Consider the following 22,803-nt stretch of genomic DNA (forward strand, 5'->3'; position numbering starts at 1 on the left):
AAACTTCCAAAACTATGTTGAATAATAGTGGTGAGAGTGGGCAACCTTGTCTTGTTCCTGATCTTAGTGGAAATGGTTTCAGTTTTTCACCATTGAGAATGATGTTGGCTGTGGGTTTGTCATATATGGCCTGTATTGTGTTGAGGTAGATTCCCTCTATGCCTACATTCTGGAGAGTTTTTATCATAAATGGGTGTTGAATTTTGTTGAAAGCTTTTTCTGCATCTATTGAGATGATCATATGGTTTTTATCCTTCAGTTTGTTTATATGGTTTATCACACTGATTGATTTGTATATTGAAGAATCCTTGCATTCCTGGGATAAACCCCACTTGTCATGGTGTATGATCCTTTTAATGTGCTGCTGGATTCTGTTTGCTAGTATTTTGTTGAGGATTTTTGCATCTATGTTCATCAGTGATATTGGCCTGTAGTTTTCTTTCTTTGTGACATCTTTGTCTGGTGTTGGTATCAGGGTGATGGTGGCCGTGTAGAATGAGTTTGGGAATGTTCCTCCCTCTGCTATATTTTGGAAGAGTTTGAGAAGGATAGGTGTTAGCTCTTCTCTAAATATTTGATCACATTCACCTGTAGAGCCATCTGGTCCTGGGCTTTTGTTTGTTGGAAGATTTTTAATCACAGTTTCAATTTCATTACTTGTGATTGGTCTGTTCATATTTTCTATTTGTTCCTGGTTCAGTCTTGGAAGATTGTGCTTTTCTAAGAATTTGTCCATTTCTTCCAGGTTGTCCATTTTATTGGCATATAGTTGCTTGTAGTAATCTCTCATGATCCTTTGTATTTCTGCAGTATCAGTTGTTACTTTTCCTTTTTCATTTCTATTTCTGTTGATTTGAGTCTTCTCCCTTTTTTTCTTGATGAGTCTGGCTTATAGTTTTATCAATTTTGTTTATCTTCTCAAAGAACCGGCTTTTAGTTTTATTGACCTTTGCTATTGTTTCCTTCATTTCTTTTTCATTTATTTCTGATCTGATCCTTATGCTTTCTTTCCTTCTGCTGACTTTGGGTTTTTTGTTTGTTTGTTTCTCTAATTGCTTTAGGTGTAAGGTTAGGTTGTTTATTTGAGATTTTTCTTGTTTCTTGAGGTAGGATTGTATTGCTGTAAACTTCTCTCTTAGAACTGCTTTTGCTGCATCCCATAGGTTTTGGGTCGTCGTGTTTTCGTTGTCATTTGTTTCTAGGTATTTTTTGATTTCCTCTTTGATTTCTTCAGTGATCTCTTGGTTATTTAGTAGCATATTGTTTACCTCCGTGTGTTTGTATTTTTTAGTTTTTTTCCTGTAATTGATATCTACTCTCATGGTGTTGTGGTTGGAAAAGATACTTGGTATGATTTCAATTTTCTTAAATTTGCTAAGGCTTGATTTGTGACCCAAGATATGATCTATCCTGGAGAATGATCCATGAGCACTTAAGAAGAAAGTTTATTCTGTTGTTTTGGGATGGAATGTCCTATAAATATCAATTAAGTCCATCTTGTTTAATGTGTCATTTAAAGCTTGTGTTTCCTTATTTATTTTCATTTTGGATGATCTGTCCATTGGTGAAAGTAGGGTGTTGAAGTCCCCTACTATGATTATGTTACTGTCAATTTCCCCTTTTATGGCTGTTAGCATTTGCCTTATGTATTGAAGTGCTCCTATGTTGGGTGCATAAATACTTACAATTGTTATATCTTCTTCTTGGATTGATCCCTTGATCATTATGTAGTGTCCTTCTTTGTCTCTTGTAATAGTCTTTATTTTAAAGTCTATTTTGTCTGATATGAGAATTGCTACTCCAGATTTCTTTTGATTTCCATTTGCATGGAATATCTTTTTCCATCCCCTCACTTTCAGTCTGTATGTGTCCCTAGGTCTTAAGTGAATCTCTTGTAGACAGCATATATACAGGTCTTGTTTTTATATCCATTCAGCCAGTCTGTGTCTTTTGGTTGGAGCATTTAATCCATTTGAATTTAAGGTAATTATTGACATGTATGTTCCTGTTACCATTTTCTTAATTGTTTTGGGTTTGTTTTTGTAGGTCTTTTCCTTCTCTTGTGTTTCCCACTTAGAGAAGTTCCTTTAGCATTTGTCGTAAAGCTGGTTTGGTGGTGCTGAAGTCTCTTAGCTTTTGCTTGTCTGTAAAGGTTTTAATTTCTCCATCAAATCTGAATGAGATCCTGGCTGGGTAGGGTAATCTTAGTTGTAGGTTTTTCCCTTTCATCACTTTAAATATGTCATGCCACTCCTTTCTGGCTTACAGAGTTTCTGCTGAAAGACCAGCTGTTAACCTTATGGGGATTCCTGTATATGTTATTTGTTGCTTTTCCCTTGCTGCTTTTAATATTTTTTCTTTGTATTTAATTTTTGATAGTTTGATTAATATGTGTCTTGGCGTGTTTCTCCTTGGGTTTTCCTGTATGGGACTCTCTACGCTTCCTGGACTTGCTTGACTATTTCCATTCCCATATTACGGAAGTTTTCAACTATAATCTCTTCAAATATTTTCTCAGACCCTTTCTTTTTCTCTTCTTCTTCTTGGACCCCTATAATGTGAATGTTGGTGTGTTTAATGTTGTCCCAGAGGTCTCTGAGACTGTCCTCAATTCTTTTGATTCTTTTTTCTTTATTCTGCTCTGCGGTAGTTATTTCCACTATTTTATCTTCCAGGTCACTTATCCGTTCTTCTGCCTCAGTTATTCTGCTACTGATTTCATTTTTAATTTCATTTATTGTGTTGTTCATCATTGTTTGTTTGCTCTTTAGTTCTTCTAGGTCCTTGTTAAATGTTTCTTGTATTTTCTCCATTCTGTTTCCAAGATTTTGGATCATCTTTACTATCATTACTCTGAATTCTTTTTCCGGTAGGCTGCCTATTTCCTCTTCATTTATTTGGTCTGGTGGGTTTTTACCTTGCTCCTTCATCTGCTGCACATTTCTCTGTCTTCTTATTTTGTTTAACTTACTGTGTTTGGGGTCTCCTTTTCACAGGCTGCAGTTTCGTTGTTCCCGTTGTTTTTGGTGTCTGCCCTGAGTGGGTGAGGCTGGTTCAGTGGCTTGTGTAGGCTTCCTGGTGGAGGGGACTGGTGTCTGTGTTCTGGTGGATGAGGCTGGATCTTGTCTTTCTGGTGGGCAGGGCCACCACATGCTAGGCAGCTCTGCCATCTCCCAACTGCTGGGAAAATCTCCCCCGCCTTTAACAGTCATCAAATCACTGCCCCCTCCACCACTGACCCCCAGACCCTGCCCTACCACTCTCAAGATGTCTCCTATTTGATTCTTTCTGGCCACCTTTATTGCTGCCAATTAAACATTCTTTCAGTAAAGGTTTATGAAGCCCCATCTATAGGATTCACCAACAGTAAAATGGTAAGTAAGGAGAATAATCCAACAGAGGAAACTATGCATAAATAGGCACTTTTATTAAAAGGTGATAAGAGCTTTAATAAAAGGTGATGGATTTGTCAGAATGACCATCATCAAAAAGTCTAAAATAATAAATGCTGGAGAGGATGTGGAGAAAAGGGAACCCTCCTACACTGTCGGTGGGAACATAAATTGGTGCAGCCACTATGGAGAACAGTATGGAGTTTCCTTAAAAAACTAAAAACAGAGCTACCATGTGATCCAGCAATCCCACTCCTGGGCGTATATCTGGAAAAGACTAAAACTCTAATTCAAAAAGATACGTGCACCCTAATTTTCATAGCAGCACTATTAAAATAGCCAAGGCATGGAAGCAACCTAAATGCTCATCAACAGATGAATAGATGAAGAAGATGTGCGATATATATATATACAATGGAATATTCCTCAGCCATAAAGAAGAATGAAATAATGCCATTTGCAGCAACATGGATGGACCAGAAGATTATCATACTAAGTGAAATATGTCAGAAAGGGAAAGACAAATATCATATGGTATCACTTATATGTGGAATCTTAAAAAATGATATAAATGAACTTATTTACAAAACTGAAATAAACTCACAGACATAGAAAACAAATTTATGGTTATCAAAGGGAAAGGGAGGGGGGAGAGATAAATTAGGAATTTGGGAGTAACAGATACACACTACTATATATAAAATAGATTTTAAAAAGTACCTACTGTATAGCACAGGAAACTATAGTCAATATCTTATAATAAACTATAATGGAAAAGAATATGAAAAAGAACATATATTGGGTTGGCCAAAAAGTTCGTTTGGGTTTTTCTGTAAGATGTAACTTACAGAAAAGCCCAAACGAATTTTTTGGCCAACCCAATATATATATATATATTAAAAAAACTGAATATATGTATATAAACTGAATCACTTTGCTCTACACATGAAACATTGTATATCAACTATACTTCAATTTAAAAAAATTTTAAAGGTAATGGAGCATATATAAAATATTAGGGGAACAAGGAAATCTTATTACTTGCCCACTATCTATGCACATTGAAGATATAAAACAATATTCCTTGAAGGAATACAGAGATATTTCCTGCCCTTCAGAAACATATAGTCTAAAAGACAGAATAAATATGTTTAAGTGTTGACTTGTTATTAAAATCCAAGTAATGATGTGCTATGGAAAATATGATATTCCACTATGTTATTTATGAGATGTTGCTGCATGTAACAGGCATAGCTATTAATAAACTTAGTCATTAAAAATTAACTGGTGAGCAGAGCACTGAGTTACACAACCACAGCGGGGGCATCTCCATATTACTTACTCTGAGAATACCAGCTCCCTGCACCTTAGAGCACCTACTAAGGGCTAGGTGCTGTACACTGAGTGTATAATGTTAAACAAAAAGAGATTAACCCTGCTCCCTTAAAACTTTTCTGAGGAAGAGACAGACGTTTAAGAAATACATATGCCAATAAATATATGACTACAGATGTGATAAATACTATGAAAAGAAAAGAACCATTTGCTATGGAAGAAATGTAGTTTTTAAAGGGATCTGAAAGAATATTTCTCTATGAGGACCTCACATTTCCTCTGAGACCTGAAGGACACACAGAGGTTAACCAGGCAGAAAGGAAAAACATGCCAGCAGAAGGCAGGAAAGAGTTTGAGGAGCTTCAGGAGCTGAGAGGAGGAGCAGGGCTCCAGAAGTGAGGCTGAGGGACTAGAGGAGAGGGCTCAGCTCTGGCAGAGCCTTGTGGGCCAAGGAGGAGCTTGGGATTGAAGTTAAATGCAATAGGAAGTGACAGGAGGGTATTAGGTAGACGTTTCTCTGCTGAGACGAACAGATGGGAGCTGGCGAGCAAGACAGGTTATGGAGAAATGAGTGCATAGATGCTCAGTAAACAAATATCAAACTGAATGATTTATTTTCAGAGTGAAGATTTGAGTTCTGTTGTTTCTTTTTTTTTTTCTAAACTTAATATAAATGTGTTCAATTGGAAAATTTTAAATCCTTGCTGGTATTTGGTCTTTGGTCCTGCCTAAAACAGGTATCTTTCAGTCAAGTGGTTAGCATATCTCTTAATGAGAAAAGTATATAAATCCATAAAACAAGAGCTGCTTTGGCTAATTATTTCCTCCAAGGTCTTTGAATGTTCAAGCTCACTTGAGCCTCAGGCATTGTTTGGATTTTACTGCCATCTAGTGTCCCTAAGCACATAAGTTTATTTGTCCTTATGAACAAGACTCTCCCCCAAGCTGTGCAAATGAGCAAATATATATTCTCCAGAATGGGAGAATCTCTGTTTGGGTTTTATTTACATTGCATTTAAATCAATGTAAAATAAGTCTGGTCTTACTATCCTCTCTCTTCTCTGTCCAATTATCTTATCTAGGGTTTCACTGATCCTTCTGATATACACCCCCAGTCTTCCTAAGGCTCTCATTGTGAGAATTCCTCATAAATGCTGACCAGTGTGCCTCCTGTACAAAAGGGTCTGGCCTTAGGGAGCACGTAGGAGTTGAAATCCTCTCCCCGACTCAGATGCAGAGGGGTTATGGCTGCTCAAGGACAACCATCTTTTCCTAAAATGCAAATACAACTTGGCAGCAGGCCTGTTGTCCCTCCACAATGATCTCCACACAAAATTCAGGGCTCACTGGTCCCATGAGGCTACTGATTTTAGCATTAGTTTTAGTATCTGTTTTAGTCTGTTTTTACAAGGCTCAGAAAGCTCATTGGCCTAAAATATTGGGTTGGCCAAAAATTCCCTTCAGCTTTTAAGTAAAAATAAAAGACACATTTTTTTTTTTTTCACCAAGAAATTTATTGAACAACGTATTCACCATTTTGTTCCACTACCTTCTGCCACGCTGATATGACAGCTGTCACAGTACAATCTAACAAAATTGTTTCAAATGAAGTTAAAGACAACTAAGCGGTACTAGAGCCATCTTATGGAAAAAGACGAATGAACTTTTCGGCCAACCCAGTATGTTCTCAAGCTATTGCAGTTCAGTTTGGTTTGGTTTTCTTAATCAAAGTTTGGCAAAGAATTGGACATAATGAATACATTTTTTGGAACACAAGTGAGGATGTACGTGCATTTGTGTAACACTCCTCCATGCACTTGTTCAAACATACCAGAACACGTTCTCTTGTCCACCACATCCTTCATTATAATTCTCTTTTTCTCCAAAGGTCCCAAGCCACTCGTTTCCGTTGGCATCAACCAGCTCCTTTTGACAAGCAGCAGACGTGGGCAATAGATAATGTCTATATCGGGGATGGCTGCACAGATATGTGCAGTGGCCATGGAAGGTGCATCCAAGGAAACTGTGTGTAAGTAGGTTTTTTTCTTCCTTTTACAGAAAGTTCCTGACTCACATTCCGGCCAGGAGATTTTTCTGAAACTGGTTTTTTAATCACTTCCAAGCTGCCTTAGCTTATATTGATACATTTTTCCTGAAATCTGACCTTGAGCTAACTATGGAGTTTATGGCTATCTTTGTTCTTGCTTAGATATTAGGAACTGAACAATAGCTATCTTGTAGGGAGAAGGCTGAGTTATATAATTGACTTGTTTTATTTTCTTCTATGTTTCTGTGATACACCTGAGCCTTGAAAAAGACATTAGAAGAAGTTCAGGAATTCAGTATGTTCTGACTGAAAATAATACATCATAAGTATTTTTCTCACTTAGGTCTGAATGTATGTAGTGATATGCCTTACTTGTGGTTTGAATGGTATTCCTGTGGTATTTGCATAAGGAAGTATATAAATGCCTGATCAATTTGCCAGGTGTATTTGATGGAGAGACCTACAATTTTACTCAGAGAGCCTTAGTATCTTTGGAAGGATCTTAATAAAGAGAGAGAGAGAGAGAGAGAGAGAGAGAGTGTGTGTGTGTGTGTGTGTGTGTTGTGTACTACGGGGCTCTGTGCTTTATTTTCAAAGACTCTGCTGTTCGATGGGCTACTATGAATGAAAATGCTGATAGAGAATTCAGTTCCTTCTCCACTAATCCCTGTACACCTGGGGAGTCTTTCCTTTGATTAATGATTCTAGCCCATATCCAGCATGACCTCTGAGATCCCGGAGCCTCCCAGTCCTATATCCATATTTCCTCCAACATTGAACAGGGAATTCACTTCTGTGGTCAAAGATGGCAGATGCTATCCAAAGTACCCTCTGCTATTTGGAACATGGCTTCTTGGATTCCTGATTGGCTCAAAGCCTCTATTAAAAAGACCAGTTTCATAAATTATTAGGACCAACCAGTTTACTTTGGTAGCTGCAATTACTTATGGGCCATCCAGAGCTGTGTCATGCAGGGACAGGGCTTTAGTAAATTCTTTCAAATTGCTTCTCTCTCCACCTGTAAGCCCAAGTCACTACTTTAGGAAAGCCTAGAGGCAGTTAATTCACAGCTTATTTCTAACCTAAAGCACTGTTAAGGAGAGCAGGTGAATTCCAGCAAGCTCTGTGAAGATAACTAACCTTTCATCATCTTGGACTAGGAAAAGGAGTTGGCTTTGCTAATTTGAGAGAACACTTGCAGGGGCTTTGTTTGATGTTGACTTTTCTTTTCTCTTTCTCCACTCCCAGCTGTGACGAGCAGTGGGGTGGCCTGTACTGTGATGAGCCCCAGACCTCCCTTCCAACCCAACTCAAAGACAACTTCAATCGGGCCCCATCCAACCAGAACTGGCTGACTGTGAATGGAGGGAAATTAAGTACTGTGTGTGGAGCTGTGGCTTCGGGAATGGCTCTCCATTTCAGTGGGGTTAGTGTTTGGCTGCTGTTTATTCATTTCTGCATCCTCTGAGTTCCCCCCCAAAAAAATCGAGTCTCTTTTGAAGTTTAATTGGCAAATCAAGATGCAGAGTTAGACACTGTAAATGCACAACCCTGATGTGAACTCACAACTTTTCTACAAATCAGAAAATGCTAATTATTTTCAACACTTTCCTATCACAAATCAGTTGCGACAATTTAATTATGCAGGGTAGTGTCAGCACAGGCATATTTAAGTACACATTTAAAAAGGACTTAAATGAATTTCCACCCTGGGATAGAGAGCTTGCACAGTGTGTGAGGGTCTTCCACCTGAATGATGCTCTAATTGAAAATTCCTGAGCTTGCAACAGAGTTGGGATTTAGGGAGCCAAAAATCTGGAAAATGAGCTTCAGTTTCCTGAATTTATTAACAATAATTAATCCCTTATGTAAATTATCCAAGAAAGAGTAATTGTTAGTAATTACTAGACATGTGTATTTATAGCAGATTATTTTGTGAATGATAGCAGCAATGTTAGAAAATTGCTTTGAGAAATTTTATAGTCATTATGCATTGCTGCCCAAGATGACTTGTTTAAAAGTAGAATTTCTCCAATACTATAATTAAATACCCTTTACAGGCAATTTAATTTTTAAAAATTACAAATTCACTCTCAGTTCTTTACTGCCCTACCACGTCCTACCTTAGAGTTTACGTTTGCGCCAATGAAGTATACTAGTATTTTAGCCCAAGAGTAGCAAGAGGACATACATTATGTTGGATTTTTATAATCATCAACAGTGGTTAAGAATGCAGTGTTCACAGTACTCCTCCTAGCTTAGATGGAACTCTAAGAGGCCTAGTTTTCTTCATAGGTTCAACTAAGAAATGACTATGTTAATGAATTAATATAGAAAACATTAAAATCAACTATAAAAGTTTAAAAAGCTTACAACTAATATCGCTAATTATAATTAAGTTGTATTACATTTTTGGACATCAGTTTTAATTTAAATTTTAAATTTTTGGACATCATATTAAAATAGTCATCTCAGTGTACTATTTTGTTAATAGCTGATGCCTTTTTAAAAATCTAAAAGATACCTATAAATAGCTAGAAATAATTTAATAAAAATATAGAATAGTTAATTTCAGCTCTCCTATTGCTTAGAAGAAAATAGAAGAGAATCTCTTTAGAATACATTGCCCTTTGTAAGTAAATTCTAATACTGAAATTTCAAAGTTCAGCCTATATTTGCTGTGTACCTACTGTGTGCTAAAGGCCATACTAGGAGTTAGTATAATAGGAGAGATAAGAAAATCATTATTGCAATACTGTGTGACTTGTATTGCAAAAGAAAGGATGGAAGCCAGAGAATACCTAGAACCTGTAATGACGATTCCTTATCACCGTGTTGTTGCATTCTGCTTCTTTTCCTTAGGGTTGCAGTCGGCTGTTGGTCACAGTGGATCTAAACCTCACTAATTCTGAGTTTATCCAATTTTACTTCATGTATGGATGCCTGATCACACCAAACAACCGTAACCAAGGTGTTCTCTTGGAATATTCTGTCAATGGAGGCATTACCTGGAACTTGCTAATGGAAATCTTCTATGACCAGTACAGTAAACCTGGGTTTGTATTCTATTTTATCTCTTATAACTAGTGTGTTGAGCAAAGATGCTTGGTAAGGCCTGCCAGCAATCCATCACAGGGACCACAGGGGACCTGGACCACACTCACCAGTAGAGGATGCCTCTGGGACCAACACGAAGACAAGGTTTCTGAGCTAGATAAACAGCTGGTTTGGGGTGTTTATTTCAAAAAAAACTAGTTTGTGAATCCGCAAGTAAGATAAAATACACAATCACAATGCCAGTAATGAATAGACCCACTGTAAAAGCTCATATAAATTAATGAATATATGATAATTAATTTCAACAGCATTTTGGGAAAGTGGAAACAGAAAACTAATTTATTTGTTTGTTTATATAGTGTTCACTCCATTTTAGAGAATTGGGGGCTAGAAAATAAACACAAAATGTAAATATCCTTAAGAAGCCTAGAGTCTATTTTTAAATTCCTTATTGAAAAACCCTGAAGAAACACAACGTATGGGTCATTTTTAAGAATATACTCTTGAAGGGCAGAAAACAATTGTGGCTGATTAGAAAAGTTCAAACGTTGTTAAAAAGGGAAAGAGCATATTTATTAAAGTAGGAGGAGAAAATAGGGAAGAGGAAGGTGATATAGGAGAGAAAGAGAGAAGGAGAGAAGGTTGGAGGAGAGCAGAGCAGAGGGGAGGGTAGGAGAAAGGAGGGGAGGGGAAGAGTGATTGCAGCCCAGTCAAGAAACAGAATAAATAAAAGGAGAAACATAGATAATCCCTCAGTGCATGGCAAACCAGGTACAAGCTAAAAATTATGTAAAATAAAAACAATCAAGAATCTTGTAAATGATAATTTAAATTCAACGTATCAGTCAAGAATATGTTCAGCTGTGAATTACAGAAAACCTAAAATAACTTAAAAGGTGTTTTTTCCTCTTTTATGTAAGTTAGACCCAGAAGGAAGTAACCCAGAGCTGCTACAGCGGCTCCACCAGGACCAGAGACCCAGGTTCCTTCTGCCTGGTACTTCTGCCACACTCAATGCTTGACCTGCATCTCATGGTCTGAGAGGACCCACATTCCAGCCTGCAGGCAGGAGGATGGGGCAAGAGCAGTGTGCTGTCTCTCTTTAAGGACACTTCCTAACAGTTGTCCACACTTCCTTTCACATTCTAATAGCCAGAACTTAGTCACAGAGACACACCCAGATGCAAGGCAGTCTGGACATGGTGTCTTTATTCTGGGTGATTATTCGCCTCGCTAAAAAGATAGGCTGCTAATGTGAAGGAAGAATGGGGAATATGACAATTGAGGAAATGCCAGCAGTCTCTGCCATAAGCAAAAGTTTTAAATACTGCACTTGCATTAAAGTTGGACACCAATAAAGGATTCCAGATAGAAACTAAGTGGTACACAGTGTAATAGTGCAAAAAAATGTACTCACCTATTAGTAGGAGATAGTAGGCAAGGCAAGTAAACTGTTTATGGAGAAAGTTATAATGACTCTCACATATGAGTTCCTGAACACTTTAACAGCATAATATACAGGGAGAAGGAAGTTATGTTTCTGTAGGGTAAAAGCATAACTGTCTAATCCACTTTAGTTCTCTGAAGGAGAGACAAATTCACCAACGTAGGAACAGTGGTCATAATTTATTTACACTTTTCAGCAGCCTTGGATAAATTTCCACTCCAAAGGTTTTTAAAATGTGGTCAAGGATTTATCAGGAAAGAGAAATGAAGATAAAAGATTGTTGCTCTGGATAAAGAAGTGTGAATGTGTGTCCCTCCAGGAACGGATAAATTTCTGATGTTATTTAATACTTTTAACAATGTTAATTGAACATGCCAATTCAAAGGAGAAAAATTATAGAAAGATCTTACAAGGTGAGCATACAAAAAAAGAGGGAAGGGAGGGGCACAGGTGAGCTTCAAAACTGAGATGCATGAGGAAATAAACTTTGGAAAAGATTATTTACCTAAAGACTCATGGTCTCCAAACTGCCAGTTACTACACAGGTGAGGGTCTGGGATTCACAGTCTACACTTCCCTTCCCTAAGACCAAGATCCATTGAGTTATCATGGCCCAAAAGGTGTACAAAATGAGGGACATAATCAAAAAAAGTATTTAAGGGACTTCACTGGTGGTCCAGTGGCTAAGACTCTGCACTCCCAATACAGGGGGCCCAGGTTCGATCCCTGGTCAGGAAACTAGATCCCACATGCCATAACTAAGAGTCCATATGCCGGGGCTTCCCTGGTGGTGCAGTGGTTGAGAATCTGCCTGCTAATGCAGGGGACACAGGTTCGAGCCCTGGTCTGGGAAGATCCCACATGCCGCGGAGCACCTAGGCCCGTGAGCCACAACTACTGAACCTGCGCCTCTGGAGCCTGTGCTCTGCAACAAGAGAGACCGCGATAGTGAGAGGCCCGCGCACCGCGATGAAGAGGGGCCCCCACTTGCCGCAACTAGAGAAAGCCCTGGCACAGAAACGAAGACCCAACACAGCCAAAAATAAATAAATAAATAAATAAATAAATAACAAATGTTCAAGTACAATTGGTGTCAAAAAAAAAGAGTCCACATGCCGCAACTAAAAATCCTGCATGCCGTGACTAAGACCCAGAGCAGCCAAATAAATTAAATAAATAAATAAATATTTTTTAAAAAGTATTTAAAATCCAAGTACTGGAAATCCAACTGATAACATCCTAGCCTTGAATGGATTTTGATTGCTCCTCATCTGGAATACTTCCTACTCTTCTGGTCATTATACTTCAAGGAAGACATCAAAGAGAGAAGAAGAAGGGAACATAAAATCAACAAGGAGATAGTATGTAGGCAAAACTAAAATAACAAAACCTCTTCCATGTGAAAGACGAAAACCCAGGGGTCATATTGAAGCCCTCAGCTTAAGGGGTCTTCCCAGGATGAACTGCAGTGCTAACACGAAGAGGCAGCCCTGGAATGTAAAGGGAGGTAGATTAGCATGGATAAAAAGATGAGACTTTATGGGAGAGTAAACCTCAGGAAATTATTTTCCCCAACAGACTTTATGAGTTGTGAATATCATTTCGAAGGGATTTGATATCTTCCTGGGGTTTAAATGCATCATTGTGATTAAGGGGTGTTTCCGACCTTATTTGTAGCTGGTTAAGATTCATGTTGGAGGCTGGAGCCATGTGTTTCCATGTCTGTCTTTGGTGACTGAGTCAGGGGCAGCCTGCTCGGCTTGTTAGCCCATGGTTCTCACTCAGCATTTCTAAGTATAATGTTTTCAATAAAGCATAAAGTCGATGTCAAACCAGACAACTGATGAAGTCATTACATACATCCTGGTACTCTCAGGCTGAGAACCCAAATGTCCTGCCACAATCTAGTGTCCAAATTCCAAGCAAATTTCTGGTACATATGGGAGTGGACTAGAATCAAGGTGGCAGGGGAAGGAAACAGATGAAACCAACCCCTGAGTGGCAGAAAAAAAAGTCAGCATTGGTTTATGTCTACCAAAGTGCATATACCCTATGCCTACCGATCTGGAGGGTCTCTAGGCAAGCAGAAAACTGTAGGGTCCCTCTCAGGCCTGCCCAGGGACAGTTAGAGCAAGGGGGTAGTTCCAGGATGCTTGAATTTGTTCACATTCTGTTTCCCCAATTTAGTGATTTGTGAGACTTCGTAAAATTAAGACAGTTTATCGTGGTTTTTAAAAACGATTTTAGCTAACGTCCTCTCCTCATCCCCCATGTGACATGGACTATCTTATCTCTGGTTGCACATCCCTTCCTCGCATGAAACATTTGACAAGACTTTCCCCCCCACCCCAACCATCATTTTCTTCAGATTCGTGAACATCCTTCTCCCCTCTGATGCTAAAGAGATTGCTACTCGTTTCCGCTGGTGGCAGCCGAGACACGACGGCCTGGACCAGAACGACTGGGCCATTGACAACGTCCTCATCTCAGGGTCTGCCGACCAGAGGACCGTCATGCTGGACACCTTCAGCAGCGCCCCAGTGCCCCAGCACGAGCGTTCACCCTCGGACGCTGGCCCTGTGGGAAGAATTGCTTTCGACATGTTTATGGAGGACAAAACTGCAGGTGAATTTTTCACTGATGCTAAATGAAAATCCATTTGGGTCTTTTCCAAAAAGTGGAATGTGGAACCTTTTACAGATTCTCAAGTGGTACAGAAATAGTGAAAAGGGTGTCACCCTTTTGCTTCTCTCAACCTTCCTGGTTTACATTGTAACTAAATCTTTTCTTTCAGTCAAGCCAGCAAGTTTGTTTTAATAAATAGCATTCAATAATTTTATTAACAGGGTAATTTTCTTTTTAAAAATTTTCATTTCTACATTTCTTGTTTTTTATTTTGGTTAGAAAGCCAACATTTTTTGGACATTTGTTTTATTCTCCAAGGACAAGTGTTTTGTTTTGCTGCATGTCAGACACGTTTGTGATGGTATTTCATGTTTTCAGAAGTGTCCAAGGTCATGCTTGTTATTCTTCATTCCTGATGGGAGTATCAGTGTCCCGGTGAACTGTCAAGGATCTCTCCATGCTGTTCTTATTTTTAACGACTTCTTTTCATTTCGTGACACTATTCTGGTCACCTTTTTTTAAGTGGTGTCATGTATTAAGGATATGGCTTTGTCATGCCACATACTTGGTTATACTACATAAAACGTGGTATCTTCAGGTGAAGTAGTGATGTTTAATTACACATATCGTATCAACACTGCAAGTGCTATCGAATAGATATACTGTACCACTATAGATTCATCAGACAGTGGGACTGTGCCATATCCAATTCTGCACTAGCCTCTTGCATAGAAAGGACAATCTGGTTGTATTTTCCAATAATAAGACTGATAAGAACCTTCTGGAGGAATGAAATCTATGCTGAAGACAGTTGAAATGTGAGGAATTTTAATAACTTAAAATACTTAATTATTAATTAGTGTTTTATTTTAAAAGCAACACATGTTCAAAGTGTGAAATTAAGAAAATACAGAAAATCATGACGATGAAAATGAAAATCATCCAGAGGATAACCATCATCAATATTTTGATATTTTTCTTAGAGTCTTTTTTTTCTATCCCTCTATATAATTGTATTTTTAACAAAATTATAGTCTTAAATTATACATATTTGTAGCCTGCTTTTTTCATTTAGAATTAAATCCTTACCATTTCCTCTTGTCCTTAAGTATCTTTGAAAATAAAATTTTAATAGCTGTATAGTATTCCGTTATAATTTTTATCATTTTAACATTGAATATTTAGATTAATTATTCTTATTAATTCATTTATTAGTATTTCACATGGCACAGTGGTATCACTGCAGATATTTAATAAAAATCACCCTTTTAAATAGAAAAAGCTTAAAATGTTCTTCACCACTACCAAGTAGTCTTAATCTTTCAAGGTTATTGAGAAAACTTACATAGATCTGATTCAGAACTTTGCTAAAGTACTCATTTATTTTTCCCTATGTAATGGTTTACATAAGTGAGTTTATGATCAGAGAATAATTTAAGTACACCTTCTGTACGAATAAAAGCAAATACGTATTTTTCAAGTACCTAAAATAGTGATTTTTACTTTAGACTAATTCGTGATGTACAGTTAAGCTCCTACTTGTCTTGCAAAGACAGTGCTTCTAGAAAGTGTAATATCTACTTATATAAGTAGTTTATGATATTGTGGAAGAGATTGGTGTTAGCTGATTAACGTAAGCCCTTTGTCATCAGGATTGCAGAGTTCTAGCATAAAATAAAATATGTACCCCAGAATAAACTCAAGGTATTCTTATTGGAATTCAAATTTCTGTGCCTTTTGATTCTTGAGTCCTGTATCTGTGCTGTAGGACTAAATGTAGCTCCAAATCCCATGGAATGAATGAAAACTTAACAAATAATGGCATTGTGGTAGCCATTTGAGTCCTGGAGATAAACTGCTTGTTCTACAGACATATGTTATGCTCAGACAATATCAAAAAGACACAACACTAGTGAAGGCTCAATTCCAATTAAAATGTTTGGTCTCTTCTCTGACTCTTCTGAGGCCAGCCAACTCTGTGATTTGCACAGTAACCCAAGCCTCCAGTTGCACCCATTCATCTTCACTGTGAATGCTGGAGCTAACCAGGAAACTGCCAGAGAAACGTTGGACTTATGAAATCAAAGTGTATCATGAATTAGATGAAATTTACAGATACGTTTAATTTCTAACCTTTCTGGGATAAAATCATTATGTTAAAACACCTCTTCCGAAAGGGAAAGGGAATTGTGACGGACACGAATGTGTGTGTGTGTGTGTGTGTGTTTGAGAGAGAGGGACAATAGGATTATTCTGCACTGATCAGATCATAACCTTGTTGCTTAAATTTTCCTTAGACTCCTAGAAGCTTTTTTAAAAAAATCACTTTATTGAGGTGTAATTGATGTACAAAAAGCTTTAGATATTTAATGTATACAATTTGATGAGTTTGGAGATAAGTGTTCACCCACGAAACCATCACCACAATAAAGGCCATAAGTTTATCAATCACCTCCAAAAGTTTCCTCCTGCCCCCCCCCCTCTTTTTTAATATTGATTTTTCTGTTATGGTAAGAGCGCTTAACATTAAGATCTCTCTTAGCAAATTTTTAAGTATGAAATGCAGAATTGTTAACTATAGGCCCCATGTTGTACAGTAGATCTCCTGAACTTATTCGCCTTGCATTACTGAAACTTTGTGCCCTTTGACTGACAAGTCCCCATTTCCCCCTTCCACTGTTCTACTCTCTGGTTCTATGAGTTTTACTATTACAATTTTTTTAATTGCCCAGAAGATACTACCAAAATTTGAGTAGAAATAGCTAACTCACTTGGCTATCATGTTACTAAAAATCTTCCTCCTTCTTTAGATTCTGCCTAAAAAGTTAAACACCTGTCAGAAAAAGAAATGGGTATACGTTTTCCTTTGCTTTTCATCTGTAACACATACAATACACTCCTTCTTTCTAAATGTAGACTTCGCTAGTATTGGATACTTGATATATCTCAATCTCTCAGTATCCATGTTCCTAAAACGATGTGCTTACATTGGTGTTGTGTCTATGGGTGGTATGTAATAAGAGAGATTTCTACTTAAAATAATTCTAGATCTTGCCTAAAGTGAAAATTTGTTTTGAAGTATTTTTGTCATAAATCTGTCATAAAATTTTTGTTTTTCTTTGTTTAAGTAAATGAGCACTGGCTATTCCATGATGATTGTACAGTAGAAAGATTCTGTGACTCCCCTGATGGTGTCATGATTTGTGGTAGTCACGATGGAAGAGAAGTGTATGCAGTGACCCATGACCTGACCCCCACTGAAGGCTGGATCATGCAATTCAAGGTGAAAACGTGATGACCTCAATTACATAAATAGCCATACACCAGCAATATAAAAATGAAAAAAATTGTGGAGACAACGATCATACAATATTTTACTGACTTGATACATACTTTGAAAAATGAAATTTAATATTAAGATAATAAATATATCAATACATCCCAACTATATATAACTTAATGATTAAAAGTATTTTATTTTTGAACTATTTCAAGATGAAACTTACACAAGAGTAAATGTGTTTCTGTCTGGGATTAAATACTGATAGAGCAAAATATTGATAAATAAAATGTGGGATACCGATTTCAGTTCCCTGAGTTTAAATCATTATATGATTTAGGCAATTTTTTTCCTTTAAGAGAAGATTAAAGCTATTGCGGTTATACCTACTTTTTTTTTTATACCTACTTTCTTTACAAAAGCACTTCAGTGTTTCTGGAGAAAGAAAATTATAGAAAACAAAGGCATGATTAGCATTAATGCCAACATCAATTTTGGCCAAGATTTTATTTCAATCAATTTATTCTGTCTACCTCAATCCCTCTGTATTAGCAACAAATGTTGCATTATGACTATCTCCGTCAACAAAGGGTTAGGATCGAAAGTACCTTCTGTAATTACTTCATTGCATCTTACTTGTAGTTGAAAGTGATTTATTGAGAGTCATAAATTGTATAACAAAACAGTAAACTTGGTAAAGCTGTTAGTAATGCTTCTTGGTCGAGCATTCTACCAAACAGAAGTGCCAGACCATTAGCACAACAAACAACAATTTGTAAGAGTAGGCCCAGGCCTACCAAGGCAATCAGCCAGCCATGGCAGAAGCACAGATTTCAGCTTCTCTCCAAACTCCCTGCACAATATATGTGGCACTTTCTATAATTTGTCACCTTGGGCAACCATGTCAACTCCGCCGTCTATCAGCAGAGCAAATAATGAACCTGAAAATACAGGACAGATGTGGTTGTCTGTCAAGTGATCAGCAATTTTCTTGCTACCAAGTCTTTAGAGCAGAAACATGTAATATGGTTTTAATACCTTAATAATCTTGTATTTCCGTTTGTTAGATCTCTGTTGGATGTAAAGTATCTGAAAAAGTGACCCAGAATCAAATTCATGTGCAGTACTCTACTGACTTTGGTGTGAGCTGGAATTATCTGGTCCCTCAGTGCTTACCTGCAGACCCAAAATGCTCTGGAAGTGTTTCTCAACCATCTGTATTCTTTCCAACTAAAGGGTGGAAAAGGATCACCTACCCACTTCCTGAAAGTTTAGTCGGAAAGTAAGTAGAAAATTAAATAAAGCCTAGTTCTAAGCACTAGAAGTAGGTTTAGGGACACTGTGGTCAGCCTGAAAGTATTGTGTAATTGTGGATAAAATGCTCTCTTCCTCCCTAACTCTAAAGGTTCTCTAACTGGTGACCTCCATGATGAGCTAATTTAAGGAGACCTCAAATTGTAATCCTCAGACTTGTCAAGATAGGCCTTGACAGGCCCTTCCATTTTCCATACCTCAGTGTCTGAAAATGGGGACAGAGCAATAGTGATGGCCTTGGATCCAGTTGAAAACATGTATGCTACTTTATGGACCTTGTAAATTGTGGTCCACTATACATCATACGCTTTCCACATTACTGCCTTGTCAATCCATGATAGACAGAGCCAAGAACAAAACCTAACTCATCATGCTATTTGTACAAATCCTAACTCTTCATGCTATTTGTACAAATGTAGTTTGTAGGTAGGTTTCATTTTTTTTCTTATCAAAGCATTATGTTCTGCACCTGCAGTGAAAAGTAATTAGCCTGGAGCAGTAGTGAGCCAAGATGATTAAACTGTTTTTTGAAAAGTATGTGGATAAGTTAATTTAGGCAATTACAAAAAATTTCCAAAGATGCCACATGCTGCAACTAAGACCTGGTGCAGCCAAATAAATAAATGTATATATATTTTTTAAAAATTTCCCTTCAACTATAAAATTAAGGGAAAAGATACATTAAAGAAGATGACAGGTATACTTCCACCATATGAATCACAGTTTCTGGCTAAATGAAGAACCTTCTTGTGAAACAGACTTAGGATATAGGACCGGAACATATAGAGTCTTTGAATAAGGTGCTTACACATGGCAAAAAAAAAAAAAAAAAGTCCCTTAGAGATCATTTATTACATGACCACTCACAGTTTTCTGCTACAAATCTAAAGGGCTTAGTCAATTAACATGCTAGAAAACAATCAGGATACTTTCAGCTGCAGGTAACAGAAAACTCCATTCAAATTAAAATTAAATTTGGCTCAATTGAAGATGAAATGTACTGTATCTATAATGAAAAAAACCCAAAGATAAGTGGACTCTAAGATTGGTTGATTGACAAGCTCAACAGTGTCTTCAAGGCCATTGTTATTTCTTACTCTCTTACTCTTCGCTCCACTGTCCACACATGGATGTCACACTCAGTCTTCAGGCTGGTTCCCCTCGTGAACATAGATGACTTCCAGAAAGCTGGAGCACAGTGCATCCTTACCTGTGTCCAATGGGAGAGAGAGAGAGAGTCGCTTTTCTTTCTAACAGAGCTGGAGCAAGTGCCTCCTTGCATCCCATTGGTACAAATCAGTTCAAGAATGCCCGTTCCTGGCTCCGTCAGTAGTGAGGGGCATTATATTACAGCGATTATCTCATATGACTCATCTGGGCTGAGATGTATGCTGGGGAGCCACCACAACCTCATTTCCTCGTTTCCCCCTCCTGTCTTCACTCTCTTTTTTATAATGAGGTATAATTTACATTCAGTAAAATGAACACATTTTAATTGTTCCTCACAGTGAGTTCTTCCCATTGTATAACCCGTGTCACCACCACATGAAACAAGATACAGAGCATTCACACTGTCCCAGAATGTTCCCTCATGCACTGTGAACTCTTTCCACCAAAATAGGGTGGCATATTTTAATATAAGGTTAATTATGAGGCTTGTATTTTCCCCAGAAGACAGAGAAGTGCAATGATGAAATTGAAATCTCAGGGAAATTTTCCTTTAATATATAACCCTTTCAAAATTGTTTTCTAATTAGCACAGTTACTCTGGGAATATTCATTATCTTTGGGGCATTCAGAAGTTGCTGTTTCCCAACCACCTGAGGGCCGTGTGTATGCCGACAAGGCTCTGTCAAAGGATTGATTCACCTTCTGTACAATTTCAGGAATACGATTAATGAATCGAAATTGTGTCGCAGCCACTGGACTCCAGTTCATAAGCCACCTGATTTATGATAGTTATGCATTTGCATTTTTAAATGTTCCTTTTGCTTGAAATAGAGATTCCGCTGTGGTTTTGGTGGGGTTTTTTTTTAACAAGTTTACTCACGTATTTTAAAATGTAAATTGAATTGGCTTTAAACTTCCATTTCTAGAAAGATAGTGGTACTCTGAAAACATCTTTTTATTAACCCATTTCATCTTGTCAGAATGATTTAAATGTTTTTTCTCTTGACTACTGAATATATGCACAGGAAAACAGACCTGAGTAAAGTTAGCTTTTGTTCTTCACTCCTTTGCTTTTGTGTTGCCAATAGTCCAGTAAGGTTTAGGTTCTATCAGAAGCACTCAGATACGCAGTGGGCAATTGACAATTTCTACCTGGGCCCTGAATGCTTGGACAACTGCAGAGGCCATGGGGACTGCTTAAAGGAACAGTGCATCTGTGATCCGGGATACTCTGGGCCAAACTGCTACTTGACTCACACTCTGAAGGTAATGTTAAAGCCCCTGAAGGAAGCATGTACTCGCATTGCGGACCGTGCATCAAGAACCAACTTAAGAGTGAGACTAATAATTTATAACCACATTCTTTGGGGCCCCCAGTAAATAAATCCTTTGTATGGAAACTTTAAAAATATGTATTAGGTTTAAGGGTTCTGGATTCCTAAATCAGTCTCCAATTGGTGGGGGGGCACGTACTCCCAGGGAGAACGAGAAAGTCAATCAGGGAATATTGGGGGGAAAAGTGCTAAAACGTCTGTTTTATTTTGTCTTACTCCTTTAAATTTTCAATTTTTGTTCATGTTTCATAGAATCATAATAAAGTACAAAAGTATTTTTATATAATATATAAATAAATAAGTATATTTCGAGAGTACATGCTTAAGTAACGTTTTACCAGTAGGAGCATTACTATACTCAACTTTACAATTGTTTTAAGATTCTAGATTTTAAATTACAATTATTAAACATTATTTAAGCAGTTTAAATGATCTTCAATATATGATGGAAAAGAATACTGTGGATGTATCCTGTTGGGTTTCTTTTAATATCTTTTTTTCAAGTCCAAGATGTAATTCTGTATTGTCTTAACTATTCCGTAATTATTCTTTAAAATTGTTATTTTTAAACACATGCCACTTAATTTTTTCCAGACTTTCCTGAAGGAACGCTTTGACAGTGAAGAAATCAAGCCTGATTTATGGATGTCCTTGGAAGGTGGAAGTACTTGTACTGAGTGTGGGATTCTTGCAGAGGACACTGCACTCTATTTCGGGGGATCCACAGTGAGACAAGCTATTACCCAAGATTTAGATCTCAGAGGGGCAAAGTAAGTCAAATTTTTATTATTTTTATCACAACTTAGCAAATTGGCCCCCAAACCAGAACGCATGTGTGGAAGAAGCTGTTATCCAGGACTTGAATAGACGATTTGTTCTAATTAACTGTTCTGACGGATAATATGTGCTTGCGTTCAGATTCCTGCAATACTGGGGGCGCATCGGTAGTGAGAATAACATGACCTCCTGCCATCGGCCCATCTGCCGGAAGGAAGGCGTGCTGTTGGACTACTCTACCGATGGAGGCACGTTTTGGGGGTGAAAGCCACGCCCTGGAGCAGATTGCCACATTCCATCCAGTGCCCCTCAGCAAAGTCCCTGCAAAGCTTTGCTGACCTGGCAGTGCAAATAATGAAAGCCACAAAGAGAAAGCTACAGACCTTGGTTGCATTACACGTTCTACATATGTGTGACTTCTGTGTTATACAAAATCTACCCAAAAAGGGACAAGAGAGCAATCACATTAAAAAAAATAAACTACAAACTTTATGAATAAAGAAAATAATCACTATGCTTAGCTGAAGCTTGATTATAAATGATACAATTAAGAAATAAATTTTTGCTTGGTCTTCCAAGTAAAAGATAATTTTAAAAACATTTTAAAGTGTTTTAAAAAGCTTTTGTGTGAACAAGCATGTAATAAATGCTATAGAAGAGCTGCAAGAAAACATCATTAGTTGTGAAAAAAGATAGTCAATTCGTGAGTCTGTCACACACTATTTTAACAAGATTCTGTTTCATTATTTTGAAGTAGCTGAAACCAGGCCAGTAGTACCATGAGGTCTTTAGAAAATCAGCTTTAGCAGATAGGTATCATTCTTAATAACTGGCAGATAAATAGATGACCCTAAAGTATTTTAGGGTATTCAAAAAGTGTTTTCTTAAGTAACGTAAACATTCCACCTCCTCTCTTATCAGTTGATGACAGAAGCTTCATATTCGTCCAACAAATCACAAATTGCATAGAATTATAATAGCTATATTTAAAAATACTAGGCGTTCTTGTCCAGAAACATGCAAAA

The 22,803-nt window shown here is 37.5% G+C and overlaps 1 protein-coding gene across 3 annotated transcripts in view; it reads left to right on the forward strand.

The window, feature by feature from the left end:
* RELN (reelin) overlaps positions 1-22,803 on the forward strand; it is a 528,909-nt gene that overhangs the window by 483,493 nt on the left and 22,613 nt on the right. For all 3 annotated transcript variants that reach the window (XM_082473379.1, XM_082473378.1, XM_082473380.1), the window contains exons 47-55: positions 6,616-6,756; positions 8,023-8,200; positions 9,637-9,830; positions 13,647-13,903; positions 17,032-17,186; positions 18,251-18,465; positions 20,756-20,933; positions 21,596-21,771; positions 21,920-22,026. In XM_082473379.1, coding sequence (XP_082329505.1) covers positions 6,616-6,756; positions 8,023-8,200; positions 9,637-9,830; positions 13,647-13,903; positions 17,032-17,186; positions 18,251-18,465; positions 20,756-20,933; positions 21,596-21,771; positions 21,920-22,026 — 1,601 coding nt within the window. The remainder of the gene's footprint in view (positions 1-6,615; positions 6,757-8,022; positions 8,201-9,636; positions 9,831-13,646; positions 13,904-17,031; positions 17,187-18,250; positions 18,466-20,755; positions 20,934-21,595; positions 21,772-21,919; positions 22,027-22,803) is intronic.

This window comes from Balaenoptera physalus (genome assembly GCF_965194825.1).
Source record: "Balaenoptera physalus genome assembly, chromosome: 8".
Taxonomy (NCBI): Eukaryota; Metazoa; Chordata; class Mammalia; order Artiodactyla; family Balaenopteridae; genus Balaenoptera; species Balaenoptera physalus.